Genomic DNA, 23245 nt, shown 5'->3' on the forward strand with positions numbered 1-23245 from the left:
CTGTACGGTCGGGATTCTTGGCAACGAAGATAAAAAAGGGGGCGGGGCTACTGTCATAAAGAATTTTCAGATTAAAGCACCGCACTAAAGTGGTTTCTTTTTCACTGCTGCGGTTGGACAGAGAAATCGGTGTGTTTATTATTTCAACAGTGGGCACAAAAAAAAACCAAAAAAAAAAACCACATTAATTTATTGGTAAAACAATTAAAGCTGCAGATATTTTGGAGGGTGACGTATTCACACACCGAGTGTATTTCTGGTCAGCGTGCGGATTGAAACAACGAGTCCCAACATGCGAGACCAGTATTTGTTAGTGTACTAAGGGAAGCATGTAATTTGGAAACACAGGACGGTTTCACTGCAATGAAATAAAATGAATATTTACATATGCAAACACGGTTTCACAAATCAAAGGGAACGTGGCGGTAACGGTCGGCCCGATTTTCTTTCCTTCCCATTTGGTAGAAAGACGGTGAAAACCCTGATTATATACATAAACATTCAATTTGTGAATATATCTGAATAAACCTCAGTTCTATTGTGAACTCTCTAATGTCTCCGTGCTTCCGGCCAACTGGAGTCTTTTTCTTATTTGTATTTTGCGATTTCATCGACTGTTTATTGTTTCAGACTTTCGAGGCAACGCTCACAAATTGTAAATATTTGACGGTGTGCTATAGAAGGTGCACTGAAAAAATAAAGTTGTTTTGTTTTTGTTAAAGAAGTTTGAAAACAAGAATATTTCTTGAACTGCTGGTTATGCGTAGCTGACGGGTTGGTTGAATTCACGTGACTTAGATAAACAGCAGAAAACAGATTCAAAAGAACATTTCAACCATTTTTTTGAGCAAAACTGTGAAGATTTACGGTTTAATAGTTTGAACTGAAGAACTAAATTATTGTTCAGACTCATAACAAAAAAAAAAGAAAGAAAGAAAGAGACTTCTGATTTTAAGATTTCTGAAGATGAAATTAAAGCCTTTATTTAAGGAACCTGAAGTCATTGTTTTTAAAAACTGTGAAACCTGCAGGTGGGTTGGGAAATAATGATGCGTGACATTGAAATGAACATGATACTGAGTTCATGGAGACAGCAGGTGAACAGGGAGGAAGAGCCGAGTTTTAAAACAGAAAACAGAGACTTCATACTGAAATATGACTGAATATATACGAGGTCTCAGCAGCTTTACGATAAGTTTCCTCCGGCGGTTCGACTCAAACTCAGCTTGTTGCCGTGATATAGTCCAGGGTGACAGCCCTGCTAGGTGTGGTTACAATCTGACACAATGACACTTTAAATAAAGACGTTTTCATCTGATAGTTGAGACGATTCGATGGCTTGACAGGCCTGATTTTTAAAAGGTGAATATAAGCCGGTTCAGGACTTTTTAAAAGGACCGGCAGGCGCTCTGAACAAACGAAGCTCCAAACTCGTCGTCGGCGCTCAAACTACAGAGCTATAAACAGTGTTCTTACGAAGCTAAAGGGTTGTGTTGTTATATTGCGAAGTTGTTGTTTTTTTCTTCCTGCCACAAGCAGCCGTCGTCGTGTCTTTGGTTTCAAACCCCCCCAAAAAAATCTCTCACGGTCAGTGTCTCCATCTGTGGTGTCGCTGCCTCCGTGAGACAGCCTTCGTGTTTCCTCTGAACCAAACCCACCGGGACGCGCAGTCAGACGTCAGCCATGTCGAAAGCCCTCATCAGCAGGTCCAGGTCCCCGACGTTGGCGGCCTGGAACAGCTCGGGTTGGTCCATCATGGAGATGGCGATTCGCAGGGCGGCCCAGATGTTGGCCGACATCTGCTGGTGGCTGCAGCGCTGACTGCGCCTCTGCTGGTTCAGAGCAGTCAGGAAGTTACTGACCGCCTCCCTGCAGGACCGGGACAAGAACCAGAACCAGGACCGGGTCAAGAGCAAGAACTACAAGACTGCACCAGTATGCTATATGACCTGACCTGACCTTCAAAAGGAAGATGTTTTCTACTACGAGCGGTTCTGAAGCCTCCAGTTTGGTATTTTGGCTGCCGCCATCTTGCTTTTTTGGAGCCAGAAGCGACCATATTCGGATGGGATGAGGTCGGAGCAAGTGGTGGATCTGGCTCGATCTTTGATGGCACTACGCCCCGCCCACCTTCAGCGGAAAACCTGACTGCACTACAAGCTTGTCAATCAAACAGACACGCCCCCAATCATACCGCTTTTTGAGGCCTAATATCTAATCAATTATGGGATTATTTTCAGAAGGAGCACCAGGAAATTAATGAGAAGAAATGATTTTAGCAACCGCACGTCATTTTCTTGTGGAAAATATGTACTGACTTTGTATTTCATGAGAGAATTTGAATCTCCAGTTACTATAGTTTCTGTTTCCACGTCTGCCGAGCCGTCTGTCGCCTGTTTACGTCAGAGGTCAGAGGTCAGACAGGTGAGCGACCGTGTTACCTGTGAGCTCCCAGGTTGATGCAGCTGATTCCCAGGTTGTATCTGGAGCGGATGAATCCGGGCTGCAGTTCCAGAGCTCGGGTGTACGCCTCCACCGCCTCCTCGCTGCGGTTTCCGTTCGCCAGCGTCGCTCCCAGGCGGTTCCACAGGAGGTAGTCCTGAAGAGGGACAGACATCATCATGACATCATAGTCCAAAGGCGAACGGGTCCAACAGCAGACCGTCCGCCTGCTGATCCAGCGCACCATGGAGACCTGAAGCTCCAACATCTGTATCCAGTATCGACACGTTTCCTCTCAAGTGATGTTGCTTCATTTCGTTTCTAGTTGTGTTTGTATCAGTCCAGGACCATGAAACCATGTCAAATATTATCTTTATGTCAAACACTTTTTTTGTACGTCATGTCCGATACACTTTTTTTCACCAATTTGAGTTTTGTCTATTGTCTTTATTTTTTTGTCCAGTTGCGCCTTTTGAAGTCTTTAATTCATGTCGCTTGTCGACCACTGGTTCTTTCCTGGAGGTTCTCCCCATCACTTGCCTGAGATAGAGCATTTGGCCTACTAAATGTCCTACATATTAAAATCCAGTAGATGGCAGTAAAGTTCACATCATAGAAAAATGCACCACTGGCCTTTGCAGGTCTGGTTCTCCAGGTGGCCTTCTGGTTTGATGCGTCTCAGTTTTAGTGTTTGTAATTGGGTTTTTTTTAGAGAGAGTTTAGAGAAATCTTTAGTGATTATCAATCTCAAACAAATATTTAATAAATCTTAAAATCTGCAAATAAATTGATGTGTTGTAGAATTCCTTTAGATTGTATAAATGAATTGAAAGAATCTGTGTTATAGAAATATTAATCCTTTATCCTGACAGATGACCACATGTTTCCAGGAGCTTAGTACGTATAAGAAGCGTTTCGATTGGTTGTTCGAGGAAAGCATCACATCATCAGAGAAAAAAATAAATAAATCACATTTTGTACTCCTGAAGTTCTTTGTCGGGATTTTAACCCTCACATGACCGGTGCTAGAAGAACAGAGCTGCACAAGTACACCCTTGTAAAAATACTATTGTTCCTTTAACATATTTTTTTTTACTAACAAATATTAGTTTTATTATTGATAAATCTATCAGTTCTTTTTAATTGTTTTGTCTTCGTGATACCAAAAACTCCAGAAGATCGACGTGACAACATTCAGTTTGCTATCAAGTGGATCAAAGAGAAGCATCAAAATCTCAGTAGAGAAACTTAGATTGTGTGTTTCGATATGTGTGCGTGTGTGTGTGTGTGTTACCTGTGGTCTGACGGACAGCGCTGCACTGAAAGCTTCCACCGCCTTGTTGAAGTCTGAGCTCAGGTTGAAGAGGACTCCCAGTCCGGTCTGCAGATCCGGATCCACACAATCCAGATTCAACATGGCCGCTTCCTGGAAGAGAAGCAACACGTCCTGCAGCTCTGACCTGCACACACACACACACACACACACACACACACACACGCACACACACACACACACACACATCGAAAAAGACACATAAAAACATTGAACTGGTCCTTTAACGAAACATTGAGTTTTGTCTACTTTGAATGATCAAACAAGTTGATCCATTTAAAAAGAGGACTGAGGAGACCCTCAGTTCAAATTAAGAAAAGTCAACTACACATCCCAGAAGTCACTGCTGTGAGTATCATCCAATCACAGAATTTTCCGGTTCAGGAGATTTTTTTAGATCTGATTCGTGGAGAAATTCAGATATTTAAATCAAATATTCTGACTATAGTCTCTAATGTTACAGCTCAGGGTGGAGGCGTCTCCATAGCAACGGCCACTGAGATTAATGGGTACTGAAGTACACTCAACAAAAATATAAACAGAAATTTTGGGTTTTTTTTGCTCCTATTTTTTATGAGTACGACAGAATTTGTGAAGTTTTTTTTTTTTTTTTTAAGAAAACAAAATCTTTTGTGTGCGTAGATAAAAGTCTTTGATCTTTTACGTCGACTCATGAAAACTGGCAGCGAAAACAAAAGTGTTATGTTTATATTTTTTGCTGAGTGCATTTGGACCACAGACTCCTCGAACCTCCGGGACGCTTCAGAAATCCAGTAGACAGTTCTGGTTTGCTCAGTTATTTTTTTTTTACCTTCCCGGTCTGGAGGTGAGGGGGCCCCTGTGCGGTGTGGCCGGGGAGCCCCGTAGCGGGCTCCTGCTGTCCTGGACCATGTGCCTGTATCGGGGGTTGTGGCTGATCCAGCGTCGCAGCGCGTCGCAGGCCTCCCGCTGCATGCCGCTGTTCGTGAAGCTGACGGCGAGCGCCATGAGAGCCGGCAGGTTGTTGGGGCGGAGCTCCAGACACCTGCGGCGGGTCAAAGCACGTCAGTGTTTACCTTTAACATGTCAGTGAATTATTAACCTTGAATCTCTTTAGGAGGTGAACACATGAAGTTAGAAATGTTGTCTGACATTCATAAATTCAGCAGTTTCTGACATAATGAAGACGTTTTTTTTTTTTTTCTAATTACAACAAACTCCAATAATAATTTAACTGCAAAGTCTGTGCAGCGCTGCTGGATACATAAGAGCCATGAAACAGCCATCTGACCTCTGCAGTGACACGATGGCAGCCTGCTCGTTCTCATTCTCAGCCTGAGTCATCCCCAGAACCTGCCAAGCCTGAAAACCCACGAAGGAGAAGAAATGTAATGCTTCAGAACTTCAAAAAGAAAATTTGAACCATCTCCAGAACAACAAACCCACATCAGCACTGGGATGCATGTTTAAAATCAAAATGATATTTTTCCTCCATACAACAAACACATGCAAAAGCTAAAATCCTCCCCTCATGGTTGTCTGCCTCCACCAACCAGTCAGGTTACAGTTCTGTCCCGACTCATATATGTAGTAAGGATTTTGAAAGAATTGGCCAATAAAGTTGACTAGGATAAAAGTTGTAGCCATGACAGTAGACGAAGCTTCAGATATGGATGTTGCTGCAGAGAAGCTATAAAATGTAAAACATGAATGCTTCACACACATTTTCAACCCGACAGCACAGAAGATCTGTACAATCAGCACCTGAGATTAGTGTCTGTATCTGACCAATTGTGAAATATTGGTCACAATCTCCCCTTCTGCTCCTGAGTTATGGTATTGCGTTTACAAGAATGGGGAGGACACGAGGTCACAGTGACCTCTGACTCCCAAAATCGAATCAGTTCATCTTTGGGACGAAGTGAATGTTTGTGCCAAATTTGAAGGACTTCCATCAAAGTGCTGCCGAGATATCGCGTTCACAAGAACTGGACGGACAACCTGAAAACGCGCCGCCTGTGCTGTGGTTATCGCCTCAGCAGAGGAGGCGACGGTCTGAGAACTGAGCCGAGACGAGAAGCTGATTTAATATTTAAACACGTGATGTGAAATCCTGTGAGTCAGTGCCAGTTCATTGATTCAACATTTACGACCTTTCATACTAAAAAAGACATTTTATGGTAGGAACGTTTAAAAATTCAAGACCTTTTGAAGATCTGTGGAAACAGGGTTTAAAACACGGCTGTGCCACACGGCCGGTTTAAAACTACACCGACAGAAACGTTGCTGATGGTCGATCTCGTATCAAATGCTGCCAGAAGTAACTCGTGCAGAGACCTCAGGAATATCGGGACAACCAGTCACTCCTTTGAACTCCCAGCGGACAAATGTCAAACCTGCAGTCAGAAACGAAGCGTCACCCGTTGGTTTGTGAAATGCTGTTTTCAGGCCTCGAGTTCTGTACTTCAGCTGTCGCCATCCTGCTGCTTATGAGGCAGAAGTGACCATATTTGGACAAGTTGGGGAGGAACGAGCGTTAGATCTGACTCGAGCACACTCAACCCGTAAACTGGACTGCACCACAGGCCTGTCAATCAAACACACTCACCCCCCAAACACACCAATTTTGGAGGCCTAATATCTAATTAATATGGGGATGATTTTCAGATGGACCGCCTAGAAAACTAACAAGAGTAATTTTAGCTAATGACACCATTATGACTTGTGGAAACAATTTCTTGCCTTTGTATTTCACAGGAGAAGTTGAATGGGAGTCTCTGGAGATGGAGTTGTTTTTTTTGGAACCAACGTCAAGTGGCCCTCAGTGGTACTGCTCTTTTCAGACCCGCAAGCTACTTTTATATACAATCGATGGTTTAATATTGCCCGAATAATATTTCCAGTCGGGTTTTAATTTTTTTCCCTCTGCCTGATCTGAAGGTCCGATTTAATCATCATTCTGAGATTATTTTCTGCGGCAGACGTGTCTGACATACAGCTGGGTGTAACGTGTCACCTCTGAGTCCTGCGGGTCCTGTAAGATGGCCGCCTCCAGCAGCAGGACGGCAGCGTTCAGGTCTCCCTCTCGGCCTTTCTCCTGAGCCTCGGCGAAGGCGCTGGGCCAGTCTTTGTACGGGTTGTTGGCATTGAAGTAGTAACTTCCCTGCAGAGAGAAATGGACCTTTTAAAACCTCAGACATCAGACCGGAACGGCATCTTATCAGGATGGTTGTTTTAGGTTTCTGGTGGATGTAACTGATAAGTGGCGTTCCTCAGGGATCCATCCTCGGGCTTCTTTCATTCGACATTCATGGGCTTCCAATACGCCATGAAACTAACGATGACAAAACTTTGACTTGGAATGCAAGCTTTTATTGTGAAACTTCTGCAGGAAGTGTTGAGTTTCTTCGACATCCGTTTGTCAATGATTAAAAAACAGCAAAGTAAAATCCAACTAATTTATATTAATTAGTGAATTTGTTAAAAAGTGGAGTTTCTCTGTCACAGGTGAATGACTGCTCATTTTTAATAACCGGCCTTTGTTATTAGAGACCATTTTTATTTGCAGATTTATTTATCAGTGTACTAATTTTTTGTTTTTTGTCGCTGGTAGCAACAATAATCTAAAAATAGCAACTTTCCTCTGACTTGAAATCTTTATTTCAAACCCTGAAAGAGTTTTTAAAATCTGAATCAAAACTCTGAATAAATGAAGAAGAGACCTCAGGAAGTTGATGTGCGATCTGTTCTATGTGTGTGAGCAGATGTTCGATAGCGTGTCGACATCAGAGTGGCGTCGTCGCGGTGATGTAACACCTGAGCGAAGGAAGAATTACGGCGCAGGATTACCGAGGCGCCCACGGGTGATGTCAGTCCAGAGGATTAATGCGACAGATTAATGCTGACAAAACATCCATCTGAGTGATAATCTGTCATTATTAATAACTGCCTCCTTTGACGAGAGAGCAGTGGAGGCTGGGGAAACATTTTTAATGACAGAGAGTAGAGTGAAACGTTAACAGGGACTTTGATTTCCTTAATACCGAGTAATCTCATCAACACATCGTCTAAAACACGAGGCCTTTTCAGAACGCAGGAATTATTCCACAGTTTTAAGAAAAGTAGGAGGGAGTTCCCCTTTTTTTGTGTTTTTCTGTTGTTGTCAGATGACCTATTTTTACGCGAGAGAATTTGTTATGTTTCTCCACAGCTGCATCAATCTCTGAAATAATTAGATCACAGCTGTCAGACTCAGCAGAAGCAGTCGGGTTGGGGCCCGGTTCAGGTCTCGGCTTTATGCCCGTGCAGAAGTCTACGAGGTGCGATCGAAAACTTCTGAGACTGCTCGTGTTGAACTCGCTCACCTTCTCCGCAGGTGGGACGGTGGGCGGGTTCGGCCGCTGATCCTCGGACTCCTCCAGCCAGTTCCTGCGAGCGAGTTCCTCCCACTCAGCCTGCATCTTATCCCAGAACTCTGTGTCCGACTGTAACGTGTAACACACACGCACGGACAAACCACATACATTACAAAACCCAATCTGAACAGCTGAGTGCAGATATCCTCACATTTAGTCCGAAGACATCACATTTCCTACACTTCCCATAATGCACCTGGACAGCGTCTTTCACTGGAGCCTCTCCGCCTGGTAATTGGCCTCGTCTTTAAACTCCACAGTGTTTCAGGGTGATGTTTACCTTCAATGTGGAGCTCTCTTGATTTGATGTCTCTTGCTGAAATGCATCTTGGGAGTTGTAATTAACTTCCTGTTTTTTTTTTTTTTTTTTTATCAGATATTTTAGGAAAGTTTCACTCTGTAACACTGAGTATGAAGGTGGTCTGTTTCAATAAATTAGTCATTCAGCTGTCAGAGTCTTTGTTTTTCAAAGTGTCTCTGAGCTCAGACGGCATTATGCAGCAGCAGCAGCAGCAGCAGTATAAATAGTGGATCAGGACTCTGCGTGAATCATTAAAATCTCAGCAGCAGCAGGAACGAACGCTCTCTTCACCTCCTCCACAAACAGAGACGTCCAGCTCTCGGCTCAGAGTCACGTTCTCCGGCTGCTTCCTCTAAAATCCATACCGCTGTTTGTTGGAGCGCGGCCGGCTCGAGGCTGTCGGAGCCAATCACCTTCAGGAGAAGAAGCAAACCGGCGGACGCTGACGGACGAGCTCTTAGCGCGAAGCAAAACTAAGGCAGGAAAGACGGTCATTGAGTTTCAGCATCAACACGGAAGAAACGGACGAAGCTTAAAGATCCAAACGGACGTTAAAACTCTGACCCGAGAGAAGTGAAACCAGGCTGAACTACCAACCCACGAAAATACCGGCAAACCGACCCCAACAGAGCCATCAAAGGCCGGGTGTCTGTTTTTAGTTGATTATTCACTGCAGCTTTAATAATAACCAGCTCGCCGCTTCTGCAAAACAAATAGGATGCTGTGATAAAATCACAAAGTCGTGTTCGTATTTCAGGTCTGCCGTTCGAGCGTCACACCGCGCTGACCTCCTCGGATTAAAACACACGCAGCTAAATTCAGAAACAGTCAGCCGTGATGAGGAAGAGCTTTTAATCAGCGGCTCGTCAATCAGAGGAGACGCCGCGATTGGTTGGCTGGCGACGAGCCGATGGGATTGAAGAGGAGAGCGAGAACTCACCGGCATGAGGGCCTCGAATTAAATATGTGACAGAGAAAATCTGCACTTCAATCACCGGGCGGTTAGACGATCGCTTCACCGCCGCCAGACTGCCACTGAACCGCATCATACGGAGCATCATCAGCCTGAAATCTGAAATGTCCTGAAAACTGAAACCTCCTGAAACGAAACCTCCTGAAACGTCCTGAAATCCCGAAAACTTATAAAACCTTCTGAAACATCCCTAAACCTTCCGGAACTTCCTGAAAAGTGAAACCTCTTGAAACCTCCTGAAATCTGAAATCTAAAACCTCTTGAAGGCTCTTGAAACACCCGAAAACATTCTGATATCTCGTAACTTCTGAAACCTCCTGAAACATCTCGAAAACCTTTTGAAAACCGCGTAAAACTCCTGAAACCTGAAATCTCCTAAAACATTTTGATATCTCCATTATGAAACATCTTGAAACCTTCAGAAACTAAAACCTCCTGAAACCTCCCGAAAACGTCCCAAAGCCGAAACCTCCTGGAAACACCCTAAAATCTAAAAGCTCTTGAAACCTCCTGAAACATCTGGAGACCTCCTAAAACCTCAAACCTCCTGTTATTTGCTGAAACCTCCTGAAACTTTCCAAAACTTCCTGAAAAATCCCCAAAACCTTCAGAGACATATTAAACGTAAAAATACAAAATTCCTGCTTTAGACATTTGATTTTCAAATTCCAGATTTCCAGTAAAGCTGTAAAACCGCCCTTCTGGCGAGTTTGTGCCGTGATCACGCGTGAGCACAATAACGCTCCCTTCAGCGGCTCCTCAAAGAAACGAAGAGCTGCCGGTGAGCCGAGGACGCTCCGCTGGTAACGTCACGTGTTCAGGATCAGATACGAAAGCTGATCCCGAGTCTGTCGGCCCGCCCGCTTTCATCCCGCAGTAAGATGATCCGAGTGCAGCGCCATTCGTCCGAACCGCCGCCGAAACAGAAAGTCGACTCCGGCGGCGGGAAAGCAAGAGATCCGTTTCTGGACATCAGCAAAAGCGTCGGACAACACGGAGCCGCCGGACGAGCAACTCGAAACGTTTTATTACCGTCGGCCAGATCACAGGAAAAAACGGGTGGATGAGAGGACACTTCTGTGTTCGAACTTCTCTGTGTGGAAAAGTGAGAACTTTTTTTCTTTTTTTCCGGAAAAGCGATGACACTTTTCTGGAAAGACGACATTTTGTGGCGGCGTGTACCTCGACAGCAGCCTTCGCTCTGACAAATTCGTCCTCCAGAGACTCGTTTCTGGCCAAGAGAGAACGAGTCCGTCTGCGCTGTCTGGACGCCCCGCAGTCCTGAACACACACACACACACACACACACACACACACACACACACACACACACACACACACACACACACACACACACACACACACACACACACACACACACAGAGAAAGGTCAGCCAGCAGCCGTCACTGTGAGAGTAAAAACAATGTCAAAAAACTTGTGAACAAAGTCAAAGCTGCAATCTAAAGACATAAAACTCCTGACCTCACCAACAGAGTGTCTGCAGAGAACACTCCTTTATCCCAGGCTCCTTGAACTACACGCCGACACATTCATTAGTTTCTTTGCAGCTTTCTGTTCGTGTCATCGCCAATAAAAACACGGAATCAACTATTATGAGGATTTGTAAATTTTCAGATAAACTGAAGGATTAAAAGATGTATTTTACTTTCTGCTTCAAAGGAAAATTAAACCTCAGAAATGCATCGTCATGAAGTTTAAACCAAAGAGCTTCAGAGTCCTGTGTGTGTGTGTGTGTGTGTGTGTGTGTGTGTGTGTGTGTGTGTGTGTGTGTGTGTGTGTGTGTGTGTGTGTGTGTGTGTGTGTGAGACAGCAGCTAACCTGCGTTGAAGATATGCAGTCGAGATCATCGAAGCTGTGGATGTCGAAGGAGTTCTTCGTTAGCGGATCAGTTTTAAACTCTGCAGACCTGAAGAAGAAACCAGAGGAACACGACACCGTTAATAATATACAAACATCCCGCTAGTGCCACCTACAGGCTGCAGGGCTCATTGCAGCCAGAGACCGAACTACGTGATGATGCTTCATCTGTCCTAAAGGTGGCGCTGCAGCAACAAGTTTGTCGAGTCAGTCGAATCTGAGAGGGTCCATCCTCTGAGGAGCAGGAACAGGATCAGGACATTTCCCGACTCGGACACTATCCGAACACCGTTTCTTTGAAGAAACGTCCACGACAGCATTTTTTCACATTCTGTTTCTTTGGGTATTTTTTTATTATTATTTTTTTTTTTACAAATTCTTTTCTGGGTATTTTTCTAATCCTGATCGTTTCTGCGTCGTCCTCACTTTATCTGAATCATCTGTGAGACTCACTACAGCTCAGAAACACTTTTCTCATCTGGGATAAAAAAAAAAAAATTACTGTCAGCATGACTTCTTGAAAACATCACATTTAAAAGAAAATTGAAAAAGCAAACTCCACATCACTGATACGCTAATAAGAAAAACTTTGCTATTTAGCTTTCGCACATTTGTGAGCGTTTCTTTGAGCTACATTTGTAGAACAGGGACTTTAATTTTGGTTAAATTAGAAGTTTGTTTATTTATCTGCTCGGCGGGGAATCTGTCCGACTGCAGCTCAGAGAAAGCAGAAGAAGAAGTTACCACAGCAGTTCACTGGACGAGTGATGGGAGGTGCACCTCTTCTCATATCTCTTCCTGCGTCCTGCGTCCTCCGACTCCAGGTTCACCTCGTCCCATTTGTCCAGAGGAGACGACAGACTGACTGCAACAGGACAACACGGGACACTTCAGATCTAACAACTCTTTCTTCTTCTGACAGTTTCAGGTGTTTTAAAAAAAAAAAAATCAGAACGGAGCTCAACAGCAAACCGGAGCAGATCAGGAAAAACAGAGACGTTATCAAATATAAAACTGGACGTTAAAATGAAATTCAAATAAAATACGGCGGTGGAAGCCGAAGCAGTTTGGGTCAGATGACTCTCCGATAACTTTGTCTCACTTGTTTCCAACCTGTCGGTTTTATTCATATTGATTCGAAAGAAAAGGAAGATTCATGAAAGAAGGATTCATGTCTATTTTATGTATAACTGAAAAAAAACAAAATGACTCTGTCTTGTTTTTGTGATGACACGTTTTTTTTTTTTTTTAAAGATATAACCTGTGAGACTTCAGCTGCCTGAATGGGAGCGTGAAAGGATGACACAGGTGCAACAGGAAGTTGAATCCTCATCACAGTAAAAGCTCAGATTAAAGTGCACTTCCACTGGTTTTTTTTTTTTTACTCAGGACTCACTGAGTTCAAAGCTTTTAACGAAATGAGCGACGAGAGGCGGCTAAAAACACAACGAGGCTGTTTCTCCAGGTTGTTTCCGATGACCGAACACCACGACGACGGCCCGGACAAAGTATTTATAGACTTTTTTTTATATCTGTAACGTAGCTTTTATTTTGATGGCAGCACTGAGACATCAAACATGCTGTTTTTACTTGAAGTGACTGATTTTGTTGGCGTGAACGATAAAAACAAATATCACACTGAAAGTTTAATCAGCTGGAAAGCAGCTGTAGCTGAGCTGATATCAAATGGTGTTTCAAATTTTTAAATATTGTTTTCATTATTTTTTTCCTGTACATTTTTTTTTTTTTTTTTTTTTTTTGAGTCTACACCTGTCCGTCAATCATCTTTTCAGCACTTTAAACTGCACTAACTTGCATGAAAAGTGCTGTAAAAATAAAGTAATGATAAAGCCGTTTTCTCCAACGTGATCCTGCCAGAGTCGTGACTGACTTCACCTGATGGATCGAAGTTTGATATTAATTCATGTTTTCAAAAAATCTAAAAATACACTTAAACTTTGTCAAAGTGATCAATACATTGGTGTATATAGAGACCTTTGCTAAGTAAAATAACATCTAATCTGAGGACTTGAACACAGTTTGATACAGAAGATTTTAGGTTTGATGTTTTTTTCCAGTTTTCTGCCGACTCATTAAGAAGCAGCACACATCCTGGGAGAGATGCTCCTCTGTTGACAGTAATGTAATGAAAATGAATATGTTAATTATTTGTTGTTGGCTGTTCCCCATGTCCTGGTTTCGTCTGAGTTACCCGAGTCCAGTGAGATCCTCTCGGGTGTTCTGGGACTGGCGGGCAGGCGCTCCACCTCCACCTGGATCAGCTCCGTCTCATCGGGTCTCACTCGGCGTCGAGGACTCTTCGAGCTGCCCTTCCTCCTCAGAGGACTCCTCCTCCGGTCCTTGTTGCTGACGCTCCCATTGCTGCCAGCAGTGCTGCCCCCGCTGCTCTCCCCCGGCTCGCTGAGGTCCACCAGGTCGAGAGCTGTGGACAGAACTGCAGGACGACAGGACGGACAGTCAACATCTCACAACAACAACAACAACAACTCAGCATTCAGTCCAACAGGTTACGGTTCGGTGTGTCTGTGGCAGACAAGCAATCCACGATAAACTGAACCTGAACTATAAATTTGACTTTTTTAAACCCCAAAATCCAGATTTCTCCTCCATTTGAGAAAAGATGGCTTCGATTTTGGGATTACATCAGTCTGAATAACAGGTTTACAAACAATCATTCAATAACAGTGTTTACACTCAGTTTCATACTGAACCAACCAACCGACCGACCGACCGACTGACCGATCGACCAACAACCCGACCAAGCAACCAACCAACCGACCACCTAATTGACTATCTAACCAATTCAATTTATTGACTACCTGACTAATGAACCACCAAATTATCCAACTAACTGACCAACCCATTAGCTGACTACCCAACCAACCAACCAACCAACCAACCAACCACTGAAATAACCAACAAATCAATTAACCAACCAACCAACCCATTAACTGACATATCTATCTATCCATCTATCTATCTATCTATCTATCTGTCTGTCTATCTATGATTTAGTGGGTCAGTCAACACCGTTATTAAAAGGAGCAAACATTTTGTGTCGTACGATTTTGAACAATTAACAGATTATTGATTAATGTGTCGGGGGCCGACAAAGGGACTGCACCTCCCTCAGTATCAGCTGGGCCCCGTTCGGAGGGGGAGCAGCTTCAACATGACAAGGACTCTAAGTGTTACACACACACACACACACACACACACACACACACACACACACACACACACACACACACACACACACACACACACACAGAGTAATCAGTGAAACCTGGCAGCTCAGGAACTTCAAACTGCGCCAGCATCCTGGAGACCTTCCTCACATCCTCAGCGGGTCGCACCGCTGCCTGGAGTGAAAGCTGCTCTGTGCAGGAGCAGAAATCACCGCAGCTTCACCCTCTCAGCCTTCAGGACGTCCACACCAGGCTGCGTGTCCGGTCAGCGCTCTCGGGGGGTCTCCAGGGACGCCGGTCACCCCGGAAAAAAAAGTGCTCAGGCGGCAGAAGTCGGGCAGACGACTCTGACTCTTGAACACGCAGCACTTCTCTTTCATTCTGTATCCTCAACAACTCTCAGGAACACCGACCTGCCCGACTGTCCAGGATTTTTTTTTTTTTTAATCTGGTTTGTTTTATTAGGTTTCGATACCTACTGTAGTATATTTAGTAATTTATCTGGCTCCACATTTTTGTTACTGGAACAGCCTTTTTTTTGATGCAGTGAACAGCTGCTCATGCACAACGCTGCATGTGGCAAAAGGTCCATTATTTAATAAGGAATTTGATGAATGTTGAAACATTTGGTTCTGTAGTGTTGAGCCGGATCTCTATGCTGTTCTTTTCTCTCTCTGCTCTCCCCTCAACCCCAACCGGTCGAGGCAGATGGCTCCGCCCACCTCTGGTTCTGTTGGAAGTTTCTTCTTGTTCAAAGGGAATTTTTTCCTTCACTCTATTGAAAGTTTTTTTTTTTTTTCCCTCCTAGCTTACGTGGGAATTGTTGAATTGTTGGGTTTCTCTGTATAATGTTTTCTGCTGTAAGGACTTAAACGTGTTAAGTGCCTTGAAATAACCTGCGTTGTGATGTGGTGCTGTATAAATCTAACTGAATTGAATTACTGTATCGAAGTTTTACACTGGACTTTCACAACGGATTCCTATTGCAGATATTTTTGCCCCATTGCGTCATCAGTCGGGCCTGATATTTATATCAGAGCTCTGTGATCAATAACACAAATAACTATGTCCTTTTTGTTTTGTCTTGTATCTGAACTTAAAGAAAACTAAAACAGCTACTCACCAAAACAAACAACAACAACACAATAACTGGTCACCGTGTTTGACGTGACACTTGGCCTAGAACCGCTGTCGTTCACAGTGACCTTTAAGCGTCTTTAATCTCACAGTTTGATCCAGTTCGCGACCCCTGAGCAGGTGAAATTTCAGCCGCGGGCTCCAGTTTCCGTCTCCCTTGCACTTCCTGACGTGTGGACAGTTTTTCTCATTTATGTAAATACAGAAACAAGGATCAGAACGGCCCCGTTGGTTTAAATGCAGGTAATGAATGTGAGGAGGAGGACGGAGCCGACAGGAGGACAGAGGAGGTCAGAGGTGTTAATTAATGGCTGGTGTACCTGCTGAGTCGGAGGTGACAGATGGAACGCGAGAGGAGGAAGGATGACGGCCAAGGACGGAAAGTTAGAGGAGGACGGGAAGGAGAACCGAGGAGGTTTGGGAGAAAACAGTGAAACGGAGGAGGAGACGGGAAGTTAAAAAGCCAGAGAGAGAGAGGGGAGAAGAAGGAGGACGAGGAGGACGAGGAGGGCTACAGGTGAGTTTAAACTGGAGTTTAACCAAACTTAAGACTTTAAACGTGTTCACCTCCGATTTCCTCTCCGTAACGTTCGAGTCCAGTATGTTGAAAATGAAGTTCCATCTGATCTCTATCCGTAGAACTGATTACTTTAAGGGCGCTTGCCTGGTTTTAATCCAGCCTGTAGTGTTTGTGAGAAATGTTTCACCTCCTTCTCTTCCTCTTCATCAGTAATAATCACAGCTAAAATCTGTCTTACAGCCGCGTCCTCATATTTCAATTCAAGACTGCATCCACATGAATGCATTTTCATTTCAAAACTTTGTTAAAAAGTGGATCGTATACGGAGAGATGACATACAGAGGAAATCTGAAGGTATATGATGATGTATATTATGTTTGTGAAAAGATTGTTTGTTTGTTTTTCATGTGCTGGAACAAATGAGATGAGACGTGATGGAAAAGTTTCAGCAGATGACATCAAAAACAAAATGACCGTGCAGTTTGAACATTTACAGATGAAACAGCTGCTCTTTGATTTATTTAAGGACATTTTTTTTTTTTTTTCAACTGCAAAAGTTGTTTGATAAACAGCGTTCAGGAGGGATCGGACACTTTGATCACGAGCGAAACGCGATGCTAAAATCTCTCAAATGACCGACGGAGCAGATATAAAAAAAAAAAAAAGAGAAAAGATTCTGTTGATCAGCAGTAAAATGAGACGCTTTTAAGAAGCAGATCCAGAACTGGGCCGGAGGGATTATAAACCTCCTCTGATATATCTGCTGCTTTGAGGGGACGTGTGGACTGAACCACTTGAGCCAAAACTTTTAACTTCACTTGAACCGTGTCAAATAATCAATCATTTTATTACCTTGTTTCTAATGTACAAGGTGCAATCAAAGACCTTCTGTTCCAGCACGGTGATGCACATGGAGAAAGAATAACTTTACATGAGTAAATATTACAAGTTACGTCTCTTGACCGACATCAGCACACGTATTTATTGACCACTGTTGCGTGAACATTTGGGATTTCACTGTGGACCTGAAACTTGAGCAGAAAGCGCAATTTTGTGTTAGATTTTTTTACGTTTTTGAGGTTTACCCTGAATGTTTTCCCCCTCAGACGCCTCAGAAGGTTCCCAGCAGAACTCGGTGTTGACGGTGTGACTGTGGAGGGCGAATTCTTTGGTGCACAACCCTGCGAATGTCAAAGAAAATCCACCTGGTTGCTCCTGACCTGACGCGCCTTTTCTTGGACGGTGACGTTTGCCCTTATTGAAACCCGAATGCCACGCGAACGGTGTGACGGCGGTCACATAAACGATGTGGAACTCGGCCGCTGATGTTTGTTAACTTGGAACGCTTCCTCGTCGAAGGTTACAGCTTCATCGTGGTGCTGCGTTCGCTTCACGTGCAACAGGGGTCTCCGTACTTTTTGATCCACCCTCGTATAAAAAAAAAAAAAAAAAAAAAACATCTGCCGGCCCGATTGGTTTACGCCTCGTCAGCTTTAGAGGACCGAGGGGGAGCAGCATGAGGAGGAGGAGGAGGAGGAGGAGGATGAAGGTGCCGATGAGCAGCAGAAAGATCCCTGCTGAGCGGTGGAGGGGGGTGGAGGGTGGGAAGGGGCGGTGACAGAGGGGGTGATGAGGTGATAATTAGCGGGAGTCTACCTGCTGTGTTGGAAGTGAGCGGTCGGGCGGAGGTGGAGGCGGCGTCGCTGCGGCTCTCCGACAGGAAGTCGTCGATGGAGGGACTCAGCAGGGGCCGACTCTCCTGCTGCTCCCCGACCAGCTGGAGACACAAACACCCGTTAGACCGAAGAGCAGAATGTGACACACGGACTCTATCAGTGTGGAGGAGGAAGATGATGATGATGACGACCGTTAACTAAAATGCTACAATGCAGAAAACATAAAGGTCTTCACTCCTCTCAGTGGGCTTCTCTGTTTTACCGAGTAACATCGACACGGATGAAAGTTCACCTCGTTGGACGTTTCGACGACTTCTGTAAAGTTTTCTTTAAAAGAAAGTTATTAATCGACAAAAAAATGATCTGCATTCATTTCATAATCCATTAATTGTTTCAGGAATTTGTAAACAAAAACAGCGGTTAGCGGTGATGTCACCTATCGGTTTGTAAACTGCCGTTCTGAAGCTTCGAGTTTGGATTTTGGCCGTCGCCCATTTTGTTATGTTGGAGGCCAAAAGTGACCATATTTGGATAATTTGCGGGAGGAGCTAGAGGTGGATCTGACTTGATCTGATTGGGAACCGGAGGACACTATGCACCTATAGCGGAAACCTGACTGCACCACAGGCCTGTCCATCAAACAGACGCCCCCAAACATACACATTTTTGAAGCCTAATATTGAATTAATGACGGGATTATTTTTCAGATGAGCCGCCAGAAAACTAATAAAAAGGAGTGAGTTTAGCTAACGACACCGAAACGACTTGTGGGAAAAAATGTCTTGACTTTGTATTTTATGAGAGAAATTGAATGGAGGTCGATGTAGCCGGTGGCTTCTTGGAGCCGACCCCCAGTGGCCTTCGGTGGTATTGCAGCTTAAGGCACTTCCGCGTTACGTCCACTTTTAAATACAGTTTATAGGTCAAAACAATGGAGACATCTGAGCATGTCACCTCGACTGCAGGGATATTGGACTGGACTCTTTAACTGTCTTGTTACATTTTATATCCTAAGTGGTTAACTGGAAAATGTATTACATTTAATTAATACAAAAATGTAAATTAGGATTAATCTATAATGAAAGGAATCCTAAATTGCAGTCTGGATCTGTAATGTTGCAGTGGATTCCACTGTAAGCATAAATCCCATTAACATGTCTCCAAACAGCTGTCAGCAGCTCCTGGTCATCCAATGGACTGCAGATTATTTCCATAGTGAAGAAAAACAAAAATAAAAATGATTCCCAGGAGTCAAACAGTAATTTTGGACCTTTATTAAAGGAGATGTTTGATAAATACGTCCAGAATCTCAATCCAATCTTCTTCGCTCACTTCAGTTGGACAGTTAGAAAACAAACCCTGATGAGGAGGGTGAAGACTTTTTATAGACTCTGTGCTGCATTTTAATGGAAGCTGCAAAAAGAGAAGAAAACATGCATGTCGCATTATAAAAGGATGGCGTGACGACGGGTCCGGAACATAATGAAATGTTTTCTAAATGAGGATCAAACCCGCAGCAGATTCGGGACATTTCATGTATCTTTTAAGACCCGAAGAATCGTTCGGTGGTTGCGTGGAGTCTTTTCAGACGGCAGCCGAGGATACAAATTTAAATGATGAAATCCATTCATGCTCACAGCAGCTGCTGATTTCACTGTTACAATCTCTTTAAATGTTTAATTCCTCTGAAGTGCCGCTGCTGAAACAGGAAGAGGTCTGACGAACAGCCTGAAGGGAGTTTCGTTCAAACAAACTGCTGCTCCGAAAACCTGCTTTTGACGCTGCGACCAGGAAGGACTGCTGCTACAACGACAACGATATTCACACAACACTGAGGAAGTTCTGGTGTCCAAACATCTCCACCAGTTATTCAACTCATCCTCCAATAAAAATCACTGGGAGTACGTGTTTCTTTTTAAAGTGTGAAACTGAGAACATTTTTCACATCTGGTACAAATTTGGTGAAATTTTAAACCGTAAAAACAACAACAAACTGCCTGGACGGAGCTGAAGTTTGACTGACAGGTACAGAAACTTTGATACTTAATTATCCGAGTTACTACTGAGTTTTATTGAAGCTCCACTGTCAAAGTCTTTACACACTGGAAGTGGGTTTTTTTTAACGATTAATTCACATATTCTGAAAGAAAACTCAGTAATAAGCTTAATTTAAAATCATCATTCTTATGTTAACTACTAATTCATAATCATTTGTTTTAAGGTATTGGTTGCTCTGTTTGAAGCCAGACTGTCTCCTTCAGTTTGTATTTCTAAAGCTTTACCAGTGCAGCATGATACACGACGTTAAAAGGTTCATAAAATTGAAACGACGCTTCTATTGCAGAATTACGTTTTCTGTTTCGTAATCATCTTTGCATAGTTCGGCAAATGACGTGTTTTGTATATCCGACCGATGGAAAAGAATTTCAGAAGTATGTACCTGCGTGCATCTTATTCAAAAGAAAATAAATACTGTTTCCGGAGCTGCAACGCAAATACATTTGGGGCGACAGCAGGTGTTTTGTGTTTTTCTTTACGCTTCAGGAATTAAGCGGCTTTTCCGCGACGTCAATATATTTGAACACGAATATTACAAATGTAAGCGACTTAAAGATTGGTTTCCGTCCACGTTACACGACAAATGGCACAAAAATGACAGAGCAACGTATGAAGCAGTGTCACTTTTCTGTCAGGATAGTTAGTTTACTTTTAAATGTCGTAGAGTTTGTAGTAAGCAAGTTAACAGTGGTAAAAGAAATTCAACTGAATGAGTCAGGAAACAGTCCTGAATTCATATTTTTCTACACAACTTCTCATCCAGGTTTATCCCCAGATTTCTCCCTTTTTTTAATTTATGTCTATTTTTCTGTCTTATTTAACAATAATTGTTTGTGTCGTATTTATCACCAGATTCGGTTTCATATTCTCATATCCATTATTGAGTCTTTTACTTTGAAAGGATCACTTCCTGCGAGGTGACCGCTGCCTGTCCTCCTCACTGACAGCTGATCGCAGCCCGGGAGGTTTTAGCGAACAGCGGTGCTGTTGTGCTCTTTGACAGGATTAAAACAGGCATATTCCAGTTGACATGTGGCGTACACGGCTGTGTGGATTAGGATTAGGAGGGCACACACACTGCTCTGTGATCAGGTTAAATCAGGTCTCAGACAGCGAAGTGATGGCTGTATTTTGTGTTCCCAGAATGCCTTTCAGTAGCCCCAAGAGAACCGACAACAGTGTGTTGCCTCGGGGGAAAGAAATGTTCTCCACGGCCTCCCTTGAGGCTTCAGACAGCTTCGAAATCAGCCATCTGTTCCTCCGTCTCCCACTTTTTATCTGGAGTCAGCCGAGTTTACAGCTGCTCCTGGAGGACCAGAGGAGTTCTCTGACAAGATAAATAATCTCTGTTGTGTTCTGGCTGTTTTATCAGCGGGACGAGTCCAGAAGCCTCCAGAGGACGGAGTCCAGGAGGATTTGGATCACATGTTGAACCACCTCCTGTCAACAAGAAGGAGTCAGAGCTCCTCCGAACCACAGCCTCAGACTGGGAGAACCATGGTCACAGACTGGGAGAACCAAGGCCTCCGACTGGGAGAACCAAGGCCTCCGACTGGGAGAACCAAGGCCTCCGACTGGGAGAACCACAGCCTCAGACTGGAAGAACCAAGGTCTCCGACTGGGAGAACCAAGGCCTCCGACTGGGAGAACCAAGGTCACAGACTGGGAGAACCTCGGCCTCAAACTGGACCCTATCCTCCCTCCAGTTGGGCCTCTGAGTCCTGTCCGTCCCTTCCATAGAGAAGAACTGTGAGGTTCTGGATGAATTGGGTTTCAATTTCAAAGTAAAAGACTGAACAAATGAAATGATAATACAAAAGTGAATTTGGTGATGAATACAACACAAGTAATTATAACTAAACAATAGAAACAAAAACAGACAACTCAGTGAATACAGGACAAGATGGAAGAGATGGGAATAAATCTGGATGTGAAGTTACGTAGCGAAACATAAATTCAGGTCCGTTTACTGACTCATTCAGTTTCATTTCTTAGCTCAGCGTCTGTATAAATACACAAATAAGCTCACAATATGCTTCAAAACTTTTCTCTGCTGTAGTAAAACGGTTGGGGGTTGAATTCAATGATCACAGTGATTGATTTATTGGACTTTGGTGCAGCAATAAAACGGTGATCATTAAAATGATTTCATTATTGACAGGATGAAATTTTTTTTTTTTTAAAACAACTAATTTCTTGACTCGGTGGATAATTCCTCCGTAGAGTTTATTCATTAGCTGATTTAAGTTTGAAACATGAAGCTGAAGGTTCGAAGCTTCAAGCTGACAAAAATAAAAATGAAAAAAAAAAAAAGGAATTTCTGAGCAGTGCGAGACAACAAAACAAGCGTGGTCGAGATGCCAACCTTTGTTGTCACGGTGAGGAGGGGGTTTCCTTCAGAGGACGCCTTTTTACCAGGAAGCTCCTTCAGCACCATGGCAACGACCCTTTCCCCTTTCCCCTACAACAGGCAGATCGACAGGTTCATTTAATCATCCGCTCATGTTCACTCAGTCACACGCAGCGGACGCAGAATTTTAGATTACCGTCCGAGTACTTTCATATCTCGGAGCCTTCCTCAGGTCAGCCAATAAATTACTGTTAAATGTCCGTTTCCAAGGAGATACATCCCTGAAAAATTTTATGTTGTTTTTAGCAGAGACAAACATGCATGAAGTCAGACTGACTGTAATCATTTTGAATGTGAACATGTCGGCAAATTACAAAAAACAAAAAAATAAATCCAGAGCCTGACGATGTTATTGGTGATTACATCACTCGGCTCTCCAGCGACGACACACGAAGATAATGAAAATCGAGTTTTGCTTGTTTCTTTAAAAAAAAACAAAAAAAAAACCAGAATAAAAGTCAAACTAGATCTTCGTTAAATTTGATTGTTTCTCAGATTACGTTCGTATTTCTCCGTTCGAAGAGTTCAGTATTTTGATGTTAACTTCTGCAGCAGAGCGACGAATCTCTCCTCTCTCACTGAACGCTGGAAGACGTCACGTCTTAATTCACGTACGTAACCAAGCGGCAACCGACAGTGACGTCGCCCGTTGGTGTTTGAACAGCCAGTCTGAAGCCTCGACTTCGCCATTTTTTTGGGTTTCGCCATTGTTGCAATTTTGGAGCCAGACGTGACCATATTTGGATGAGCTAGGGGAGGAGCAAGCAGTGGATCCGACTCAATCTGACTGGGAACCTATGCCCCGCCCATCCCAGGCCTGTCAATCAAACAGGCATGCCCCTCCCCCAAACATAACACTTTTTGAGTTTTGAGTTTGCCTAATTTTCTATTTTTTCCAGACGAGCTGCCAGAA

At 43.6% G+C, this 23245-nt stretch overlaps 1 protein-coding gene across 3 annotated transcripts in view; it reads right to left on the bottom strand.

Annotated features, from left to right (window-relative positions):
* Positions 1–957: 957 nt before the first annotated feature.
* Positions 958–23245, bottom strand: part of pex5lb (peroxisomal biogenesis factor 5-like b) — a 36084-nt gene continuing 13796 nt past the window's right edge. Inside the window, exons 4-16 of one of the 3 annotated variants that reach the window (XM_069719285.1) lie at positions 22288–22383; positions 17845–17965; positions 13535–13777; positions 12067–12187; positions 11284–11371; positions 10626–10724; positions 8119–8238; positions 6771–6917; positions 5046–5116; positions 4587–4799; positions 3737–3902; positions 2442–2599; positions 958–1869 (exon numbers count right to left, since the gene is read on the bottom strand). In XM_069719285.1, the coding sequence (XP_069575386.1) occupies positions 1671–1869; positions 2442–2599; positions 3737–3902; positions 4587–4799; positions 5046–5116; positions 6771–6917; positions 8119–8238; positions 10626–10724; positions 11284–11371; positions 12067–12187; positions 13535–13777; positions 17845–17965; positions 22288–22383 (1842 nt within the window). In that variant the 3' untranslated portion in view covers positions 958–1670. The remainder of the gene's footprint in view (positions 1870–2441; positions 2600–3736; positions 3903–4586; positions 4800–5045; positions 5117–6770; positions 6918–8118; positions 8239–10625; positions 10725–11283; positions 11372–12066; positions 12188–13534; positions 13778–17844; positions 17966–22287; positions 22384–23245) is intronic. The other 2 variants (XM_069719286.1, XM_069719287.1) reach the window with 2 other exon arrangements.

The sequence above is a fragment of the Brachyistius frenatus genome, unplaced genomic scaffold (assembly GCF_029030835.1).
Source record: "Brachyistius frenatus isolate BFR_SWC_R1_liver_20210118 unplaced genomic scaffold, ASM2903083v1 Contig_211, whole genome shotgun sequence".
Lineage (NCBI taxonomy): Eukaryota > Metazoa > Chordata > Actinopteri > Embiotocidae > Brachyistius > Brachyistius frenatus.